Source organism: Medicago truncatula, chromosome 3, assembly GCF_003473485.1.
Source record: "Medicago truncatula cultivar Jemalong A17 chromosome 3, MtrunA17r5.0-ANR, whole genome shotgun sequence".
Classification (NCBI taxonomy): Eukaryota; Viridiplantae; Streptophyta; class Magnoliopsida; order Fabales; family Fabaceae; genus Medicago; species Medicago truncatula.
In genome coordinates, this window is record NC_053044.1 from 7028291 (window position 1) to 7050308 (window position 22018).

Below are 22018 nucleotides of genomic sequence, written 5' to 3' on the forward strand. Positions count from 1 at the left end.
TTTGTTCATTTTCAACTACTCCTTCACTATTCTTTTCAACTCCTTCTTCATTTTTTTTTTCAACTACTCCTTGTTCATTTTCATCCACCTCAACTTCTTCATTCTTTTTCGTAACCTTTGGAATTAAAGGTGTCAAAACCTTTTTGCTTCTCAATTCAATAGCCTTGCAACTCTCATTGTTCTTTGGATTGTCTTGAGTGTTGCCTGAGAATCCTCCTTTGGTGTGTTCAGCCATTTGCTTCGCCATTTGCCCTATTTGAGTTTCGAACATTTTCCGGGCTGCCTCGTTATTCTTTCGTTCAGCCTCTTGACTCGCTTTCATCTCCTCAAGACTGCTTTGGGTCATCTGCATGAATTTAGCCATAGTTTCTTCCCAAGCTGCAGGAGGTCTTTGTTGTGGTTGTGGTTGTTGGCGTGGAGGGTTAGGTAGGAGAGGGTTAAGGGTGTTAGTGTTAGAGTAACTCAAATTAGGATGTTTAGCATAGCCCGGATTGTAGGTGTTGGAATAGGGGTTATTCTTTTGGTAGTTTCCCATGTAATTGGCTTCCTCACTGGTTCCCTCCAAGGTACACTCCCCATTCGCATGATCTCCTTGACAGAAATCACACCTTTGTTGCACTTGTTGAGCTTGAGCATGTTGAGCATGTAACTGTCCCATGGTTATGGCTTGAACTTGTTTGGTCAAGGTTTCAAGGTGTTTGTTCATGGCAGATTGGTTGGCCAATATAGCAGTACTCTCAGTCACCCCAAAGACTCCTCTTTTCTTTTTCTCGGCATCAACTCGATGCTCATTTTGGGTCATGTTTTCAATTAAGTTTCGAACTTCATGGTCAGTTTTGGTTCTTGTACTTCCACCTGCTGCAGCATCTAAAAACATTCTATGATTAGAGCTTAACCCTTCAGTAAAAACTTGGAGGTAATCTTTTTCATTTAGGCCATGTGAAGGACACCTCTTGAGCAACAAATTAAAACGTTCCCAAGCATCATACAAGGTTTCAGTTTCCCCTTGTTTAAAGTTTGTGATCTCATGTTTCTTTTCCCAATATTTAGACATAGGGAAAAATCTCTTAAGAAATCTGAGCTCAAGTTCATCCCAAGTTTGAATGGTTCCACTAGGTATGGACAGCAACCAATCTCTGGCTCTACCGGTTAGAGTAAAAGGGAATAGTCTATAAAATATATATTTTACTTTGAAAAATGCCGCTGGATGGCATAATAATTATAACGAATGAGACAGCTCTGCATAATATGTACCAGACATGCTCACAATGGTAATTCGTAAGTTAGGCTACACTTAAGCTGAAAACCGGAAATTAGAAAAATGAAACGTAAGGATACAAAAGTTTTGAGATTTGACATCTTCGTATTTTCAAAAATAACAAAAACGAAAATTTCTTAAAAAAAAAATTAAATTGGTTTTTGTTTGGCCTATTAGGGGATAAATCAAAATATTTTTTTTTTACAGGGAATCAGAAATGACCTATATTACAAGGGGTAAAGACATATTAACCCTTATTATTATTATTATTATTATTATTATTATTATTATTATTATTATTATTATTATTATTATTATTTTACCTAATTACTTTTTGTTTTAAAGGAATTTGTGACGAAATTACTATTATTATATAATAATACATAAACTGAATCATTTTTAAATTATGACGCGGCAAACTTTAATGAAAATATTTTTTGTAGCTCTTAAGTTGGGTTTACCAATGCCACCTTCATACTTTGGTGTCTCTACAACTGAGAGATATCAAATAACCTCATGTATCAACTATGCATCAGGTTCATGTGGAATCTTAAACTCAACAAGAAACGTAAGAAATTATTTTACACTGCTTTATATAATTCAATTTAAAAATATTGGTCACTAACCATATATATATATGAGTTAGGATCCGTTGACACCAAATATCAACCTTCAATTGAATTTTATCCTACGGTTGAAATTAATTCACTCAAAGCACTACCATGTTGTCCTCTCGGGATATGTTTCTTGCTTCTTTCAGAAATTTCACTTTGCCTTAGTGCCTCTGTTTTTAACGGTGAAGAATTGACTTCACCTCTCATGACATATTCCTTTTAATACAATTTCGCTCTCTTTGATTTGTGCTCTCTCCATCACTCTTTTCATGTCCTTCTCATATAAACATCTTATTGGTATAATATACAACATAAACGTTACTGTTTCTATTTCATGGATTCTGGGATCTAGTTTTATTTTGATTATTAATTTTGCAGATGCCGTAGATTCAGATTTTTGCAATTATGGAACAATTAAAATATTGGCTTCAATTGGACCTATAAAATCAATTTGTGGTTTACGATAGAAAACCCATTAAATTTTGTATGAAACCCTTTATATTGAATTGAATTGGATTGTTAGCCAATCTCAGTGTGCAGAGGAATCATGAATCACTATAATTGTTGTGTCTGAATAAAGAGGCAATTGTAAAATTGATATTAGAGAGAAGACACATGTTTCAATGGAATTTCTAAAGGAAGCAATCAACACACATATCAGGAGAGAGGGTACACGATGAGACTTTAAGTGAATTAATTTCAACCTTATGATCAAACTAAATTGAAGGTTGAGATTTGGTGTCAACGAATCCTAACTATATATATATATATATATATATATATGAGTTTAATTGTAGTGCACTGACAGTGTAAAGATAGTTTACACAGTCATCCAATAACAATCTGCCACATCATCTTCTCATTTAAAAAAGGTAATTAGATCAATAGAGAAGAATAACAAACAACGACCGGTTGGTGATGGGGGTGTGGTGCAAGGGGTTGTAGACTTGTAGGTTACTGTCAACGTGAGAACTGAGAAGGATGTTGTTGCACGATTCCTATTTTTTGTTTAATTAAATTAACCAATTTTAAATGAGAAGATGATGTGGCAGATTGTTATTGGATGACTGTGTAAACTATCTTTACACTGTCAGTGCACTACAATTAAACTCGTATATATATAAACAAATTGAGTATTTCACCTCAACTGTGACAAATGATCTTTCAAAAAACTTTTGAAGCAAGGCAAAATTGAGTCATTACTTATCTAAATCTATATTCCTTTAATTCATTGGTTCCAATGATTACTTTCTCAATTATTTTAAACAAGAAATGGGAACCAACCAAAAGAGCAATCATGATGACTTTGCAAGGTATCTTCTTGAGCAACTTTCGAATATAAAGGTAAATCAATATAAAAATGGAGAGATAATTTCCTGCTTAATCATTAGGGATTAATCTCATAGCTAGTCAATATAAATAACTGTAGATGTAGTGATATACTCTAATGGACTCATTGGAGTTTGAAATTCCTTAATTACATTTGATTCCAAAATAAAAATTTAAAAAGAAGTATATAAATTTGTATTTTCAATTTTGTGGGGTTTGAATCCTCTTCAGTGACATGAGTGTCTAGTGAAATCCTATCCATTAAAAATTAATGCATGTAGGAATTTTAAATGAGAGAGAGAGGACAATTAATGGTAAAAATTGTATCACTGCAGAAGACCGAAGATATTTCCATCGGAGGAAATTCATTCCCAATTTTGTGTTTTTTAATAATTGTATAGATCGTTTGTGCGATGGCATGAGGAGACCAGCATCTTCCATCTACCTGTTGGGGAGATTACTATCACACTAGATGATGTGGCGTGTCACCTAGGCATCCCCATCATTTGGAGGCTCCTTCCCGATAGAGAGTTAACCTGTGACGAGGGGCTAGAGATGATGTAAGCAGACCTACTTTTTACAGCGGAGGCTGCCGCTAAGGAGCTGACAAGACAGGGTATTGCTCACATCAGTTTTGGTGTACTTAAGAGGCGCTACGAGGAGCTTTTCAATATGTGTAATCAGCTGCTTGTGCCTGACACATAGGAGGAGCTAGACGAGCGAGCTGAAGTTAGGCTGGCCTGCATTAAGGCATTTATGTTGCTCTTGCTTGGATGGACCATTTTTTCCGGGAAGAACATCAAAAACATTAATCTTCTTTGGCTGCTTGCGCTGCAAGATATGGACGAGTTGGACAACTGGTCATGGGGTGGGATGGGACTTGCTTTCCTATATGAGCAGCTATCTCTTACCTCCGACTCATATGAGGCCTCCTGTGGTGGTTACATGACATTGCTTGTGGTAATATTTGTTTTTCTTCTTTTTTACTTATTGGATCGTAAATGTTTAGTTGTTTGTATAATTTTTGCACTGCTATAAATATTTGTTTCTTTGTGTTTGCAGGGATGGACTTTGGCGCACTTTTCGAATATCATTCTGAGGATTGATGATGATGACTATGATCTTACTATTTCCCCACTTGTGAGTCAATGGAAACCTCCAAGGGGCTTTTCTAATCCTGGACACTACAGAGCTGCCATCGATTCGTTGGAACATTCACATGTCACCTGGAGGCCGTACGAGAGACGACGACACATCACGCCCTATAAGGACATATGCTGGTGCTCCGGATGGATCATGGCCGACAACGACAGGATGGTCCGTCACTTGCTAGAGAGGGTTCTTAGGCAGTACGGGTATGTCCAGACTATTCTGAGGGCTCCTACAGACATTGAGCTTATTGCGGCAGATGACGTGGCCCAGGCCTTCACGGAGTTTGCTCTACATGTCCTCAGCCATCAGCAGAGGGGTGATCCAGTTCCGGATAACCAGATGTGGGCTCATACTAAGGGGTACATGAGATGGTCTTGTCCCTCTTTACGAGGAGGTTATTGTTGAGCAGCAGTAGGCCAGACACCCTCCTGACCCATAATAGATCATCAACAACATCAAGGCCAGAGTGGACGGTGCAATGGGACATCCTGTTGTGTTTCATAATCCAGAGGAGGTTATGCGCTTGATGCATGGGCATACAGTCTGAGTGGAGCATGATGGAGCAGATGCCGGCTCTGCGGAGGAGGAGTAGGAGTCCACAGGATGGACCAGTATGACCGCGTAGCTTCTTTTTTTTTTATGACATTTTGTTGGATTTAGTTGTAAACCTATTACACTTGCGCTTTTTAGCGTTGTTTCTTATGACATTATTCATTACTTTTTTCCATTGTTTTATTCTGTTATTTTTCATTGATTGAATGAATGATGAAAAATGTATGCTTGAATGTATGTATGAAAGAAGGATTGAAAAATTAGGGAAAATAAAGGTTTCTACCTCTTCTGAATTCATGCAGAGTGTGCGTGAGTTAACTCACGCATGTGCTAATGGCTGCGTGAGTTAACTCACGCAGTGCTTTACACATGCGTTACTTAAGTAGCACAACGTTAGTTAACTAACACATTAATTTACACTTGTGTTAGTTAACTAACGTATGGGTATTTTGGACTATGCTTCAGGGCGCGAGCGAAAAGTGCAGGGGGAAGAGCAAAATTCTAAGCATTTTAGTTCTAAAGAGGGAGAGAAAGAAAAAACAAATTAGCCTCAGGTTAGCATCTAACAAACATATTGAAGTGGATGAATGGAGATAAAATTATGATCTATAAGAATATATAAGAGGGATATACAAAATTGTGTAAATTATGGGGAATTAAACTATATGATCACTTATGATTTATATCATGAAGTTACGAGAAATAAGGATTTAACAATGACTAAGAAAAGAGACTCGACCGACTGATAACCAATTTGGTTTTGTGCATGGGATGTCGACCATGGAAGTTATCTTCTTACTACGACGTGTGGTTGAGTGATATCATATAGATAAAATACTTGTACTTAGTTTTCATGGAATTGTAGAAGGCGTGTGACAAAGTGACTAAAGAGATTTTGTGGAAAGTACTATAGAATAAAAAGTTATGATTGCTTATTTGAGTTATTAAGAATATATATGTGAGAGTTTCGACTAGTGTTATCATGCATGATGGGGTCATTGGAGATTTTTCCATAACAATAAGATTGCACCACAGATCAACCCTTATCTTTTTAATTTTAGTTTTGTATGTATTTATGGAGCACATCCAAGAGATACCATTGAAGTGCATGCTTTTTGCAGATGATGTAGTTCTGCTTAGAGAATCGAGGGAGGAATTGAATCAAAGCTTGTAGACTTGTTGACAAGCCTTAAAAGCGTACGTCTTCCGTCTGAGTAGAAGTAAGATACAATATATTAAATACAATTTTAACAAAAGGCAAAATATTTATATCTTACATGAATTAGGGGTTAAAATCGTAAAATTGTGATACTTAGGAGGTTTAAAGTGCAATTAAGCCACTAAATTAAATTTATAATTTATTAAATGAATTTAAAAAATATTTGTTAAAAATCTCCCTATTTCCATAAAAATACAAAATATAATGAGTAAATAGGTAATTACCCCTTGAAATTGTAAGTTTCATCAACTACCCCCTTGAAATTAACAAAACTTTAATTACACCTGAATTGCACAACGTTAATCAATTTATCTTCTGCCAAATTCTTCTGTTAGTTAACATGACGTTTTGCAAATATCCCCCTGAAGTTTTACACTAGCAAAATGTCCCCCGAACTTGAAGAATTTGACGAGGGGGTAAATTGATTAATGTTGTACAATTTCAAACGGTAATTGAAGTTATGCTAATTTCAGGGGTAATTGACGAAACTTACCATTTCAGGGGATAACGGTCTATTTACTCAAATATAATATTCCCTTCCCTCCACTAACGGAAGAACCCTACCCCAAAATTTCAATTCAATCTTCCACTTTCCCTTTGCCGCTGCATATTCTTCGCTCTTCTTCCGATTTCCTATCAGATCCCACTCCACTCAGGTATTCATTTTTTTTTATTTTTCCTATGTGCTGTCATTAAGATTCATGAGAGATTTCTGTTTTGTTTTGTTTTAATTAATTATTTCATGAATATGAACGAATATTATAAATGAAACAAGTGATTTGTACCTTGTTTGATTCGTGTAGTCGACCCCACTTAGTGGTATAAGTGTTGTTCGTTGTTGTTGTTGTATATGCTAGAGGAGACCCATTACGAAGCACAAACATTCCTTGGATTAGTCGAACTCGAAGTTGGACACGTGTTGTGTCCGACACCAACACATATAATTACACTGAACTACGTGATTTTCTCAAATTTTTATCCGTGAGGTAGGGGTTTAATGAGTTGGTTTGGTTTGATTTTTGGGAGAAAAAAAAAATCTGAGCCAATAAAAAATAGTAGTAGTTTTGCTCTGGTTTGTTTTTTGCTTTGTAAACAGAATGGGAAAATTATGATTTCACATCTGAAAGTTTTGTTTGTGGACTACATTGGGCTGGATGAGAGTCCATCACTACAACAACAGCCAAACCTTTTCTCACTAAGTGTGGTCGGCTACAGGGATCAAATTACGTCATAACGTTCTATCTGAAATCATATTTGGATCCATCAGAGTCCATTAGTAAGTCTTGAAAAATTCTGACCATCCTCAAATGAAACCTTTTTGACAGTGAAGGCATAACTTTCGGAGGAATTTTTCTCACTCTAAAAGCACTTTGGAAGTACGCATCCCATAAAACATAATTTGTATACTCTAAATGTGTATTTTCTAACAAAAACACAATTTTCTTCTTGTTTAAATGTATATTTATGAAATTATGTGCGGGTGTTTAGAAAGACAGGTGAGTGAAGTTCTCTCTAGCTTTCCCTATTACTTATCTGTGGTAAAACAACTAAACTGTACTTCAATTGCTGATAACAATCTGATTATAGATATGTGTAAGGTTTCCATTCAAGTCCCTTGAATATTTGAGATTTGAGGATATGGTCAACTGGGAGGAATGGATATGTGTAAGGTTTCCTTTGCTTATAGAGCTTTCTATAACAAATTGTCCTAAACTGAAAGGCACCCTGCCTCAACATCTTCCTTCTTTACAAAAATTGAATATTAGTGGTTGCAAAGAGTTGGAGGAATGGTTATGTCTTGAAGGGTTTCTTTCTCTTAAAGAGCTTTATATAAGTCATTGTTCCAAATTCAAAAGAGTATTGCCTCAACTTCTTCCACATCTTCCATCTTTACAAAAATTGCGGATCAATGATTGCAACATGTTGGAGGAATGGTTATGCCTTGGAGAGTTTCCTTTGCTTAAAGATATTTCTATATTCAAATGTTCTGAATTGAAAAGGGCTCTGCCACAACACCTTCCTTCTTTACAGAAACTGGAGATTAGAGATTGCAACAAGTTGGAAGCATCAATTCCTAAGTGTGATAATATGATAGAGTTAGATATACGGAGATGTGATAGAATTTTGGTAAATGAATTGCCTACCAGTTTGAAAAAGTTAGTCCTTTCTGAAAATCAGTACACCGAGTTCTCTGTGGAGCCAAACTTAGTCAACTATACCATTCTTGACGAGTTGAATTTGGATTGGAGTGGTTTTGTAAAGTGTCCTTCTTTGGATTTGTGTTGTTATAATTCTCTTGGTGATCTTTCAATAAAAGGATGGCACTCCTCCTCCTTGCCTTTGGAACTACACTTGTTCACCAAACTTCATTATCTGTATCTGTACGATTGTCCAGAGCTGGAATCGTTTCCAATGGGTGGTTTGCCTTCCAACTTGAGGAGCCTTAAAATATACAATTGCCCAAAACTGATTGGTTCGAGAGAGGAGTGGGGTTTGTTCCAACTCAGTTCCTTGTTAGAATTCTCTGTTAGTGATGAGTTTGAAAATGTGGAGTCCTTCCCAGAGGAGAATCTGCTACCACCAACTCTTATGTTTCTTCATTTGTATAAATGTTCAAAGCTAAGGAAAATGAACAACAAGGGTTTTCTCCACCTCAAATCTCTCAAATCTCTATCTATTAACAACTGCCCTAGTCTTGAGAACTTGCTAGAGGAGGCTCTACACTTGTTCACCAAACTTGATTTTTTGTATCTGGTCGATTGTCCGGAGTTGGATTCATTTCCTGAGGGAGGTTTGCCTCCCAACTTGAGCTCCTTTGGAATATATAATTGCCCAAAACTGATTGGTTCAAGAGAGGAGTGGGGTTTGTTCCAACTCAATTCCTTGAAATCTTTCTTTGTTACTGATGAGTTTGAAAACGTGGAGTCCTTCCCAGAGGAGAATCTACTACCATCAACCCTTGAGACTCTTTATGTGGAAAATTGTTCAAAGCTAAGAATAATGAACAACAAGGGTTTTCTCCACCTCAAATCCCTCAAGGCTATGCGTATTTTCAGCTGCCCAAGTCTTGAGCGCTTGCCAGAGAAGGAGGCTCTACCCAACTCTCTTGATGAATTGTGGATTGATGATTGTTTAATAATAAAGGAGAAGTATGAAAAGGAGGGAGGAGAGCGTTGGCATACAATTTGTCACATCCCTCGTGTGTTGATTGACGGAATTAGGCCGGAATGAGAAGTTATGGGTCCCACTTTTGGTCAAACCTTTTTGGTTCTGAATGTACGAACATATATATATATATATATTTATTTTTTGAATAAATTTATTTTCTTAATTTTATATTCTTATTTATTGGCTTCAATTTATTTTCCAGGATAAGAGGGATTCTGCGTTTGGAACGGTGTGAGGGTAGTTTGGGAAATGATTATTGTGGTGATTTTGTTAAAGATTTATTTATTGGAGTGTGTTGGTGATTCAATATCTGCTCAAATTTATCTTCTTCATCATCAGGTAAATTACTCTCTGTGTACATGTTTGGATTAACCGATCTATTGTGTTTTGATTCACGGTAGGGCCGAATCTGAATCTGAGGCAGGGCGAAAAGGGCAACCGCCTTAGGCCCTAAAAAATAAGAACGAAATTTGGGCCTCATTTTTTTTTTTTAAGGTTCTATTACGCCTTAAAAAAAATAACTTAGGTGGGTGTATTGGATTGAAATTTTAAAAGACTATTTTGATAAAAAAAAATCTTGAAGATTTAAAAGAATTGTGGAGGAATGTATTAACTTTCAAGAGATTTTAAAAGACTTGTAAGATTTCAAGGGATTTTAGCTCATAAACTTTTAAGATTTGAAAGTATTTTATGAGAATCATAAAATTTGAAATGACTATAAAATTTTAGCAATAATTTAAAATTACAAGAGTGGATGACTAAAGATAATAAAAGTCAAAGGTTTATATGATAAAAAATAAAATTGATACAATTTTTATGGGTTGACTACTAATAATAATATAATATAATAATAATTACAAGAGTGGATTACTCCTTGAAGGAAAAAAACTTATTGATAATACTAATAGAATAAACATGTAAGAACACGACAAAAAAATGAAATAACATGATCTTAAGTAAAAATAAAAATGAAATAATGTGATCAACACTAACACAAGTGAAGAAAACAAACATGGAAAAAATTAAACAAACATAAAATAAAATCGATAACCAATTCGTGAAGAAAATAAAAACAGGAGAATCATAAAATTAACTTGGAAAAAAGAAAACAAACATGAAATAATGATACTCAAAAGAGGAAAAAAAATTGAAAGGAGGTATCAACACTTACACACGTTGATGACTGAAGTGGGAGAAGGAGTAAAAAGTCTTAAGAAATCTCATATCTTTGTATGAGATTGTTAATTTTGAATTTTTCAACTAAAAAGTTTCACAAAATCCATTCTATTAAGTATATCCATTGAAATCTATACATTTTTGAATATCAAGAGACAATTTTTAAGTTGTGGAAAATCTTGATGGAATACCACCGAATTTGGTTGGACTCTTTAAAAAATCCTGAAAATCTTAATTTAATACCACCAGAATTATTTCTAATCTTTTAAAATCTTGATTGAATATCTCAAGATTTTTGTATAACTAAAAAGTCTTATAAAATCCTTTGAAATCTCGATTCAATAACTAAAAAGTTTTTTATATCAAGTTTGATGTTTACATACTCCATCCGTCCCAAATTATAAGAAAAAAAACTCATTTTTTGTCCCAAATTATAAGAAAAAAGACTAACTTTTATCATATTTAATTATTTTTTTCAAAAAATTATCTCTTCCAAAGAAAAATTAAATGCATCAATTTGATCTCTTTTTCATTTATTCTATAATCAACTACGAATGAAAATTATTTTTACATCTTCCTATAAAATTTATTTGAAAGATAACACAAAAAACTATGTTACAAACTACTACTACCTCCGTCCTTAATTATAAGACCCTTTTGAGAATTTTTTTTGTCCCTTTTTATAAGACCCTTTTCTATTTTCAACTACATTAATTATTTCTTTACATACATGCCTCTATTTATTATACATCTTTTTCTTCAATCAGCAATAAATAGAATGTTGAAAACATAAGCCAACTCTCTTTCTTAAAGGATAAAATTGTAAAAACAATAGTAATTACAAACATATTTAACACAAATATTCACTATCTTAATTCCCGTTATTTTTTCAAAAGGGTCTTATAATTAGGGACGGAGATAGTATATTTTAGTTTTCTTAATAAATGTGATTTTTTTCTTCTTCTTATAATATGAGACTGAGAAAATATATTTATTAGTTAGAACCCAAATTGTAAGTTCGCCATAGACCACCAAAATCTCATATACGGCCCTTTTCACCGTGAATTTGTCAACATAATCATATGCCAATTTCACAAACTCCTTGTCAACATCATTAAATAGAGGATTGATTAATTAATTCATAACTGTCATCTACTTCCCACACACAAGCACAGTCCAATTGTGGGTCCCATGTTTGGTCAAATCTTTTTGGTTTGGAAGGTATGAACATATTCTTAACCAAACCATTGGAATATCTATGAATAACTATGTTTGGCAAGTATAAACTTTAACAACATGCTACTGCATCTGATATGTTTGTTTAAACAAAAAAGTACTCTTGGTAGAAAGTTGTGACTTGTAAAGACTTCTTTCAAATAATGTTGTATTTTAAAGTTTTATTATATTGCTCATTTAAATCATATAAATATATTTTACTTTGAAAAATGCAGTTGAATGGCATAATAATGAAAACCATCGAGATAACTTTGCATCAAGAACTGAAGGAAACTAGGGAATTGATCCTTCACATTCTAACCCAGAATATGAACCAGACATTCTCATGTTGTTGAGTTTTGCTTTCAAACATAGTATGTGTCCATAATATTGTAAGTGATCTTAGAATTCTTATGCTACACTTAATTGAGTAGATGAAAATTGGAAATTTGAAAAAGGAAACACAACAGTTCGTGAGTCACTGGCAGTTATAAAACTGTCTTGGAGTCAGTTTAGAGAGTGTATGTTAACTCCAAAGAGTGTAGGATAAGCTCATATATTAATCATTGCGATCTTATTATTCAGAGCAGCATTTCATTTCATGAATATATGAAGATTTCATACTGTGACACTCCTATTTGGTTTTATAAATTGCTTCACATCATCCTTTCCCTAGCTTTACGTTCAAACATAATTAAGATAACATATAAGGGTATTGCTAACCAGTGCCCTCAGGGCAATGGTTAAGGATTCTACAAATAGAATTTTTGTCTTGAAAATATAAAATGTTACTTTTGATCAAGTAATGATTACACATCTTTTTTCATGAAAACTTGCTTGTTTTTGATGTTTAACCAATACCCTTGGGGCACTAGTTAGCATATCATTATCACACTTGCACAAAATCTTTATGTGAAAGGCTTTTAGGGCCCGTTTGTTTTGGATTTTTTTGAAAAAACAATCTATTTTTTTAACTAAAAAATCACTTTTTTTTTTTTTCTTTTTGTAGTGTTTGTTTCAGATTTTTTAAAAATCCATTCTGTTAAAAAAAATCATTTTTAGCCTCAAAACGAAAGCTATTCTAAGTAGCTTTTCCAAAATCTATTTTTTTCTAAACATAAGGAACTCAAGTGTAAGAGCTTCAAATCTTTCAAAAATGATTTTTATGATAGTAAACAAACAAAAATAGCTTAGATTTTTTTGAAAATCTCTAAATAAAAATCTCTAGATTCTTGTAACTCAAAATCTATTTTTTTTAAAGCTGAAACAAACGGCACCCTTAATATCAAGACTGCTTCTTCCTCTTCAGCTAACTTACTCCCTATGTACGTCCATGTACACAAGTTCTTTCAAATAATTTTATATCTGTTTTTCTTTTGTTAACTACTCCTCCATCATAATATTTGTAAAATTTTGTTTTAAAATTAATGTTACTTTCTACTTATTAATGGTGATTTTGCTCTATAGTCCCCTCAGATTGCTCAGCCTCTAAAATAAGCCGATCGGGAGTTACGCTCTGATCCAAAAAACAGCGATCGGGCCATAACTCTCGATAGGTTTTGCGCAATCCGGAGTTAAGATACGTTAATTCCAAGGGTCTATTTAGCTTTGCAATTACCCTTATTAATCACCTTTCCTCCGTCACATGATTATTTGTCATATTTTAACATAAATCATCTGTTTTTCTTATTCATGCTTTCAACTGGCTATGTTATATTGGTGTAGATCATCATAAGTTTTGCAAACATGGAACTTCTAGAGTCTCTAATTTCTGTACTGAATCAATGAAAATTATTCAAAACCATTTCATGACATTCTTCATTTTCAAGTAGGGGACATTGGTATTGATTATGAGGTGCTTAAGAAGCAAGCCAACTTGTGCCATGCTCTCAAACTTTGACAAGGAAACCAGTGGAAACTGTCACAATCCCCTGAAATCTTTTTCTTCTCTCTATTTTTCTCTAATTTAGTTATTGTAATCAGTCTTTATTTAGTAATAAAAGTCGTATCTCCGTTTCAATTCTTAGATATTGAAACCAATTTCCATCGGATGTCTTTTAAAAACCAGTCCATATTTTGTGTTCTGTAGATATAAAATATTATAAAAATATGTTACATCAAACAAATTGTTATTTTTCTCTAATTTCGTTGTATTTTTTGACACACTTTCATTTGTTGATGTATGGTGAATAATAGACTGCCTGCCACTCGACAAAAGTCCTCTTACCCATGTGGACTGTGTTCTCTTCAGATTGGTAGATGCTGATTCTGCTAAGGATAGATTGCAGCTGAAGAACAAAGTAACTGCAAGAGCATGTCCTGTCTTAACAACCAAGTTTTCAAAATCAGCTTGTTTTGTTTGCTAACCTCCCGGACGTTTATGGAATATCCAATTCCTTTTCATGAGGTAAGTTTCAAGCATTTACTCTTGGGAGACTTAGCTAATGGCTGCACAGTTTTAAAAAATTCATATGGATCTTTGTATGGGTGAAACTCAATGCATTTAATGTATATTTTGATTGGACTATACCTTTATTATATATTTTTTATTGTGTAAAATACATGCAAAATCTTATGGACATGTTTTTATCAATTCATGAATACATCCGCTGATGAGATAATTACTTGAAAAATCCTTCAGATTACTGTGATGCTTATGGAAGGATGCCATTTTTCTGTTTGAAGTTGTCGACAATATGGTTTCAATTGCAAATCTCTCGCTGAATTGAAGACTGATTAAGCGAGAACAAATTGAACACTTGCCTATGTTCCCAAACTGATAAGAATTGAAGGAAAGTCTCAGGAGACGATGATATAAAGAAAAGTTCAAAGAGGGTAAAGACCGAGAAATGAGTCAAAGGAACAATGTTTGCAAGCTATTGTTGAGTATGATATCATAGTTTGTTGTGTAATGGCGACTGGGGGTATGGTTCAGGGGTGATGTTGTAATCTGGACAATAGTGTTTAATTATACACAAGTTGTGCATTGTAAACCTTAATCTTTCACTCATAATAAAAAGGAACTGCAGCTTCTCTGCAGTCGGAGATGTAGGCAATATTGGCCGAACTTCGTTACCAAACATCGTGTGTTTATTATTTGCGTTTACTTTGTCTTTTATCTTTTGATTTTTGAACGGGTTTGCTGATCTAACATACTTATGGGCAACGTGACATGTTCACATTGGAACATTTTAAATCTTTTTCTTCGATCTATTGTTCTCTAATTGTGTTGTAAATTGTAATCATCTCTATCCAGTAATACAAATCTTGTTTCAGTTTTAAGCAGTCTCAATGCAAGTACTTTAACAACATGCTGCTACATTTGTGTAACCATTGTAGATAATGTCAAAACTCAAAGATAGTACTTACCATTGTTAGGCTACACTTAACTGAGTAGATAATAAATTGGAAATTAGAAAAGTTGAGTTTTGACATCCATTAAGATTATTAAAGGTAATTTCATTTATAATCTGCTTAGTTTCTGCTAAAAAGATGTAGCATGGCATGCACATTCGCAACAAAGAAAATTTTGGTCTTTGTTTCTTTCATCCAAAGGTGTTTTGGATTCAACATAGAGTCTCATGATCTTGACATGGGCAAGGGAAGAGGCTGACATTGTGTGAATTTCATCCATTGCGATTTGTTCATGGTTTGTATTCAAGCATTATAATGAAACATATTTCACTTACTTTTATAAAGTTATTCTGAAACTATATATGTTTCAAATTTGTATGCAACAAATATTCATACAACATATTCTAACTTTATGTCCCACCGTTTTGATTCTCTTTCACTCTAATTGTCTGTTTTTTTTCGTGAGTTTTCCCAGCAAACATGAGACTCGAGAAAAGAAGCCAATTGAATTACTTGAATCAAACAATTACATAGTGAGGACGTCATGTAGCCTTTTCTGCGATTTTCGTTTTATTTCTCTTTTTAATTGTTAAGAAGAAGTCATAAAAAATTGAATGACATGCCACTTTGTTGTTAAAGGGAATTTTGGTGGATAGGAGCTTCCATGGTGTTTGGATCACAGTCTACATGCAAAATTGGTTTGAAACTTCCGATTCAAACATGTTACATGCTATACAATTTCGCAGGTGGCTCAATATTTTCTTCATTTGAATGTTTTTATCAGTGCAGTACTTCTGATTTTAATTCATTAATTTCTCTCAGTTTGTGAATATTTTTATCTATTTATATCACTAGAGGGTTCTGCTGTGCTGATCAAAAAGCCACAACAGTTCATTAGTGAATGTTAACTCTAATGAGTATAGGATAAGCTCATATATTAATCATTGTGTAATTTAATTATTCATATCAGAATTTCATCATTTCATGAATATATGAAAAATTCATAGTGTCAGATGTTTATGAGTCTTCAAATTATCTCACTTTTGATCGTGATACTATCTTTTCCCTAGTTTTACATTCAAACACAGCTAAGATAACATATAATTATCTCACTGGCACAAAATCTTTATGTAAAGGCATGTAAATCGAGACTTTTTGTTAAAATAGTTGGAAGTAATGTGTAGTTAGTTAAGGTAGTTAGACTAGAGTTGGTAATCATGTATAGTTAGTGGATAAGTGAACTAGAGTTAGTAGCTTGGTTAGAAGTTAGTTAGAGTTAGTTACTCAAACTAATCTCTATATATAGGAATACTATTGTACTCATTCACTATCTTTTTTCAATCTATTCATTCTACAATGAGTTTCTATGAGTATCTCCCACATGAGTACTCTTATGCTTGCTATCTTTGCTTACATCTATGACTTCTCTCCCTATGATTCCATGATTCTTAACATGGTATCAGAGCGATACCCTAGGGAGGAAGATGATGATGCTTCTGCTTTCGATTCAGACATCGATGAAGATGAAGAATCTGATGATGCAGCTTCTGCTTCTGCGATTCCGGAAACTTCATCTTCTCACGATCGCATCGTTTTCGGCAGTTTCGAGTCTCCAATTACTCCGGTTTCAACTCCTGTAATCGAACCAGAATTTGATGGATTCTCGATCAAGATTGGGGAGATTTCATGTGCTCTTGTTACTCCTTGCTGCAACATGGTCAATGAAAACAATTATGTGTTTGTTGATTCGCAAGAAGATGAGAAATTGGAAATTCTTGAACCTGAATTGACGAATTGCGACTCTGATTTCTTCATTTCTGATGCGCCGGAAGTTCTCGTCACAATGTTTCCGGTGAGATTGTGCAGAGCTGTTTACGCCGTGAGCCTTTTCGCCTTGTGGTTGTTCGTCGAAAAGCAGTCTGAACAACCTGTTTCTGCCATCAACAATCAGCTTCGATTTCTTCAGTTACATGACGAATCAATCATCAATTTCTCGATCCCGGCGGAAGAATTGGTTCATGTTTTCTGTTCTCTGTTTACACAGTTCTCCGACAAATCCAATTCCGTTTGTGGTGGATACCTTGGGATCGAGGGAGGCATATCCTGATTCCGGTGTAACTTTCTCTTCACAATCTGTTTTCAAACTACAACTCTATCTTGATTCTCAGCTTTCGGAAGTCACAGTCATGCCAAGAAATGCTTTTGGTTCGTTATGCTACGCCGCATCATTGCAATTTTCCAGCGTTTCGTAGTTTGCAGCGAAAAACGCTTTTGGTTCAAACTGTTTTCGATCGTCAGTTTGAAAGAATTACAAAAATCGTGGGTTGCAGAAGTGATTTTTTTTGGAAAAGCAATTTCCGATGTGTTTTTCTTTCTTTACAGAATCGCGTTTGCAGAATTGATGATATTGATTGCTCAGTTTTCAATCAGAAAGAGATAAGAAAAGAGCGTTTTAGAAAATATTTTTTTCGCGTTTGTAGCAAATTATCCTGTCACATAAGCTGTTTTGGAAAAGCATGATTCGCAAAAAGCACGTTTTGAGAAAGCCATCTTTTTGTTGAATTCGCGTTTGCAGAAAGCTATTTTTGTTGGAAAAGTGCTTTTGCAGAAAGCTGTTTTGTTGAAATGCTAAGAAAGCTATATTCCCACAAAGGTATGATTACTTTTTACCAAATATTATTGAACAAGGTGTAGCAATAATAGCAAATGTATTGTATAACATTAGTATTAATTTTCATTCTGTTTTAACAATGAGACTATGAGAGTTTTTAAGTACAAATGATCAATTTCACACAATCACCACTGCAGTATAGTTAATTGATCTTTTGAAGATTTACCACGCAACAATCTGTTTATGAATTGAAGTAACGTTTTTAATAGGCTATTAAGTCATTGAATTCAACAATTTATGTGGAATGAATGTGTTTTGTATAATACACTCAATGTTAGCAACATACTCATAAAAGACTTAGTCAGGATTGTCCCTGGGATAATGATGCCTATTGATCATTTTATAAAAGAAATTTCAAAGATAACTACTATGCTCTCTGTAACTAACTCGCCAGAAGCCGTAACTGCCTCACCGGGGTAATTTTCAGCAACGGGGTTGAGGCGGTTTTATCTGTTGCTCTTGTAGATTTTGAATCGTTTTAGTTTTCTCTATCCCATCCTTTGGTTTTTCACAGTTTCTCAGAGGTTCTCTTTGGCGCGACAGCGTTCATGGTTGCGCTTTTCGCTGGTTGATTCTCTGGTTTCTGTGACCTTATCTTGTTTCGGTGTTCTTCTTCGCTGATTTGTCCTTGGAAATTTTTGGCTCCGTTAGAGCAGACGGTGCGGAGAGTTAATTGGAAGAACCTTCGCTCAAATGGTTTCTCTAGCCTGTGATATTCAATTGAACAATCTACCCCCAAAGGTTAAGAAAGGAGAATCGATTGGCATTCTCATTTCACAAGACGAGCACGAAGCAGGGTTGGAGGAATGCAAATGCTTTTGACAGACACCAAAATTCTGGGTGAAAAGCTTTTGACAGCTTGGAAAGGAATGAAAAATTGGTCCTGAGTTCCTTAGGGAAGAGGTTTCTATCAATTCAAGTTTAGCACAGTTGAAGATATGCGTAAAGTTTGGTCCCTGCGTTTGGTGAAACCTCAAACCAGGGTTGATACGTTTCTTCTGTTGGATGAAGAACTTCAAGCCACAAAAATCAGGTCCAAACACATGCACAAGTTTGGATTCGTTTGAAGAATCCACCCTAGGAATATTGGAGACAGAAAACCTTGTATGAAATCGCTTCAGGTTTTGGATTATTATACATAAGTTTCTCTTCCCATATAATTTTGATCATTGGAATATCTATGGGGTGATAGACTTTGTTAAATTAGGTGATAGACTTCTGAAAGCATTTTTATGATGATGTTACAAAGAATGGGGTTGCTTTAGCAGATGAGAATATGGTAATGACTTCTGTTTTGGATAGACCTGCACGTGCTTATGGTTTAGGTTTTATTGGTGAAGCAAGATTTAAACCTCATTTGTCTTCTATAAGTACAATTCCTTGCTTGTACACAAATTCCTTCAAATAATTTTAATTCTGTTTTTCTTTTGTTAACTACTCCATCACATAACATTTGTAAAAATCTGTTTTGAGATTAATGCTAATTTCTACTTATTAGTAGTGAATTCTATATAGGCCTCTCACATTGCTCAACCTCTTTAATAAGCCGATTGGGAGTTATGCTCCGATTCAAAAAACAACAATCAAGTTTCTTCAAAAAAAAAAAAACATCAAGATTTTATGTAATCGGGAGTCACGTTCCATCTCAATGCAAAAATTGTTTTTCATTGTTTTGTTTACTTTTTGTCCTTTACTAGTTACACTTATTGTACATTATTCTCTTATTCGCCGTGCTTAATAAAGCTGCCTCTGCTTATATGTCAGATCAAAAAAATGACATCATGACTGTAGTTTGATAAATTAGGCAGTGCGATGTTATGAAACTCATGGTTTTAATTTTTTTTTTTCGGTTAAATGAAAATGGTGGTACGTATATACCTAATAATGATTAAAAAATATGAATGCAGGGTGGTGTAAAGAAAAGAGGTAGAAGAATAGGAGGAAGATCTCAGTAGATGATGATAAAGAAAAAAGTCCAGATTCAAAGAGGTCAAAGCAACAATGTTTGTCAGCTATTGTTGAGTATGGCTCCTAGTTAACAATAAGTGGGTAGTGTCAATCGAGCGGAGCAAGAGAAACTTGTCCTTGGACCAGTCCCAAACCCTTGTTGTCGGGTGCCGACTAGAGATACACCTCAAGGGTGATGTTGTAATTGGGACCATAGTGTTTATTTACAAGTTGTATTCATTACCAGCGAGAATCGTTCACAATAGTCTTTGCCAAGCACTATCAAACACAGTTAAAGACTTTAAAGTTTATTGGTGGGACATTTATACTTCCACTTGTTTTGAAAACAACAACTCATTGCGATTGCATGTGCTGCTGTCTACCATTTTTTTCTTTTCTTTTTCACAAAATGCATTTTTCATTCTTTTTAATGAAGTATCATGTGTGTAACTGTTAGCATTGTGAGTCGGTTTATGGCAAATCCGGGTATTGTAGTAGACCGGACTTAGCTTATACGGTTAGCATTGTGAGTCGGTTTATGGCAAATCCGGGTATTGTGCATTGACAAGCTTTGAAGTGGGTGTTAAGGTACTTGAATGGATCTTTGAAGGGCGGTTTGAAGTACACAAGAGCAGATCGAGATGAAGACGCTTTGGAGGGGTATGTAGATGCGGACTATGCGGGCAATGTGGACACAAGAAAATCCTTATCGGGTTTTGTGTTTACTCTTTATGACAAGGCTATTAGTTGGAAGGCAAATCAACAATCCGTGGTGGCATTATCTACCACTCAAGCGAAGTACATTGCACTTGTTGAAGGAGTGAAAGAGGCCATATTGTTGAAAGGGATGATTGGTGAGTTAGGAATTACTTAAGAATGTGTGAAGATACATTGTGATAGTCAAAGTGTCATTCACTTGGCGAATCATAAAGTGTATCATGAGAGGACAAAGCACATTGACATTCGCTTGCACTTTGTTAGAGACATGATTGAATCAAAAGAGATTGTGGTGGAAAAAGTGGCATCGGAAGAGAATCCGGCGAATGTGTTTACCAAGTCATTGCCTAGATCAAGGTTCAAGCATTGCTTGGACTTGATCAAGTTTGTTGAAGAGTAATTCCCTTTTGGAGAGAGCAGCATGGTGGTTGATGGTTAAACTGACATCATCACCACATTAGAAGTCAAGGTGGAGAAATGTTGTAATTGACTTTAAATTAGTGATTCTGCAAAAACCAAAATCATGGCGCGATTTTGGGAGCCGTGACGCGATTTTTCTTGGCAGAATGGATGTTTTTACTGAAGGAAAATCGTGGCGCGATTTTTGGATAAGGTCATTGTACCTTGGGTCGTACATTTAAATCGTGGCATGATTTTAACAGGCGTGACGCGATTTTGTCTGTCACTGTGTACTATATAAGTGTTTCTTTGCAGATTTTGAAGGAGAGGTTTTAGAGAGAGAAACTTGGATTACAAAGGAGGTAACTTTAGGGTTGAGTGTCATTGTAGTGAGGTTCTCTTGAGTTGGGAAACATTGTAAACACCTTGGGTAGTGAGATTTCACCATTGGAATGAACAAAAGCTTCCTTTTGTATTTTCTCTTAGGGTTCATATTGTGAGAGTGGGTGACACAAATGGGTAGAAATTAGGACTTGTTCTTGTGTAAGCTTGCAAGCTAATTTTCTTGTAACTCTTTGTAACACTTTCATCATAGTGGATTGGAGAGCTGCTCTCTCCCCCATATTAGGTCATATTGGACCTAACCGGGTCAACAATCTTGGTGTGTTTGTTCCTTTCTTTCATTGCTTATCTCTATTGCTTTGATTATGCTTGTGATGCTACTCTACACTTAGATTTAGGTCTGTTTTGTTGTTGTTGCTTGGAGACACTTTTTCTATTGATTACCACTTCCTTTGCTCCACACATCGTTGTTTTTCATTGGTGTGATTTTGTCCGAATTCACAACAATAAGTGTATAGTCATGCATGATCTTGTCAATGATTTGGCAAAATCAGTGTCCCATGAGTTTTGCTTACAAATTGAGGGTGATAGTCTGCAAGATATAATTGAAAGAACACGTCATATTTGTTGCTATCTTGATTGGGAAGATGGTGCGAGAGTATTGAATCACATTTCTAATATTAAGGGATTACGCAGCTTCTTGGTAGTACCGCTACCACGAGGCTATCATTACAAATGCTTCATGATAAGCAACAATTTGCAAAGTGATCTATTTTCGAAACTAAAATATTTGCGGATGTTGTCGTTATGTGGTTGTGAACTCAGAGAGCTATCAAGTGAGATAGGAAATCTAAAGCTTTTGCGCTATCTAAACCTGGCTGGAACATTAACTCAAAGGTTTCCTG

General features: G+C 34.9%; 2 protein-coding genes and 1 non-coding gene across 11 annotated transcripts; all 3 read left to right on the top strand.

Annotated features, from left to right (window-relative positions):
- The first annotated feature begins 932 nt into the window (after positions 1 to 932).
- LOC112420535 (small nucleolar RNA R71) lies at positions 933 to 1039 on the top strand. Its single transcript, XR_003010715.1, has one exon. It is a non-coding gene; the product is annotated as a small nucleolar RNA R71 (small nucleolar RNA).
- Positions 1040 to 6668: 5629 nt separating this feature from the next.
- Positions 6669 to 14763, top strand: LOC11414715 (disease resistance protein RPV1). 9 transcript variants are annotated; one of them, XM_024778255.2, is made up of 6 exons: positions 6669 to 6780; positions 7450 to 9400; positions 9495 to 9631; positions 11920 to 12075; positions 13935 to 14090; positions 14325 to 14763. In XM_024778255.2, exon 2 carries the CDS (start codon positions 7763 to 7765, stop codon positions 9353 to 9355), a length of 1593 nt encoding a protein of 530 aa, XP_024634023.1. In that variant the 5' UTR covers positions 6669 to 6780; positions 7450 to 7762; the 3' UTR covers positions 9356 to 9400; positions 9495 to 9631; positions 11920 to 12075; positions 13935 to 14090; positions 14325 to 14763. The 9 variants fall into 9 exon arrangements, with proteins under 9 accessions (XP_024634023.1, XP_024634024.1, XP_039688288.1 ...); XM_024778256.2 differs by lacking the exon at positions 6669 to 6780 and having other exon boundaries at positions 6854 to 9400; positions 13880 to 14090; XM_039832354.1 differs by lacking the exon at positions 6669 to 6780 and having other exon boundaries at positions 6854 to 9400.
- A 4227-nt stretch (positions 14764 to 18990) lies between these two features.
- On the top strand, positions 18991 to 20529 carry LOC120579481 (secreted RxLR effector protein 161-like). The gene is made up of 3 exons (XM_039831863.1): positions 18991 to 19047; positions 20113 to 20172; positions 20266 to 20529. Exons 1-3 carry the CDS (start codon positions 18991 to 18993, stop codon positions 20527 to 20529), a joined length of 381 nt encoding a protein of 126 aa, XP_039687797.1.
- The last annotated feature ends 1489 nt before the right edge of the window (positions 20530 to 22018 follow it).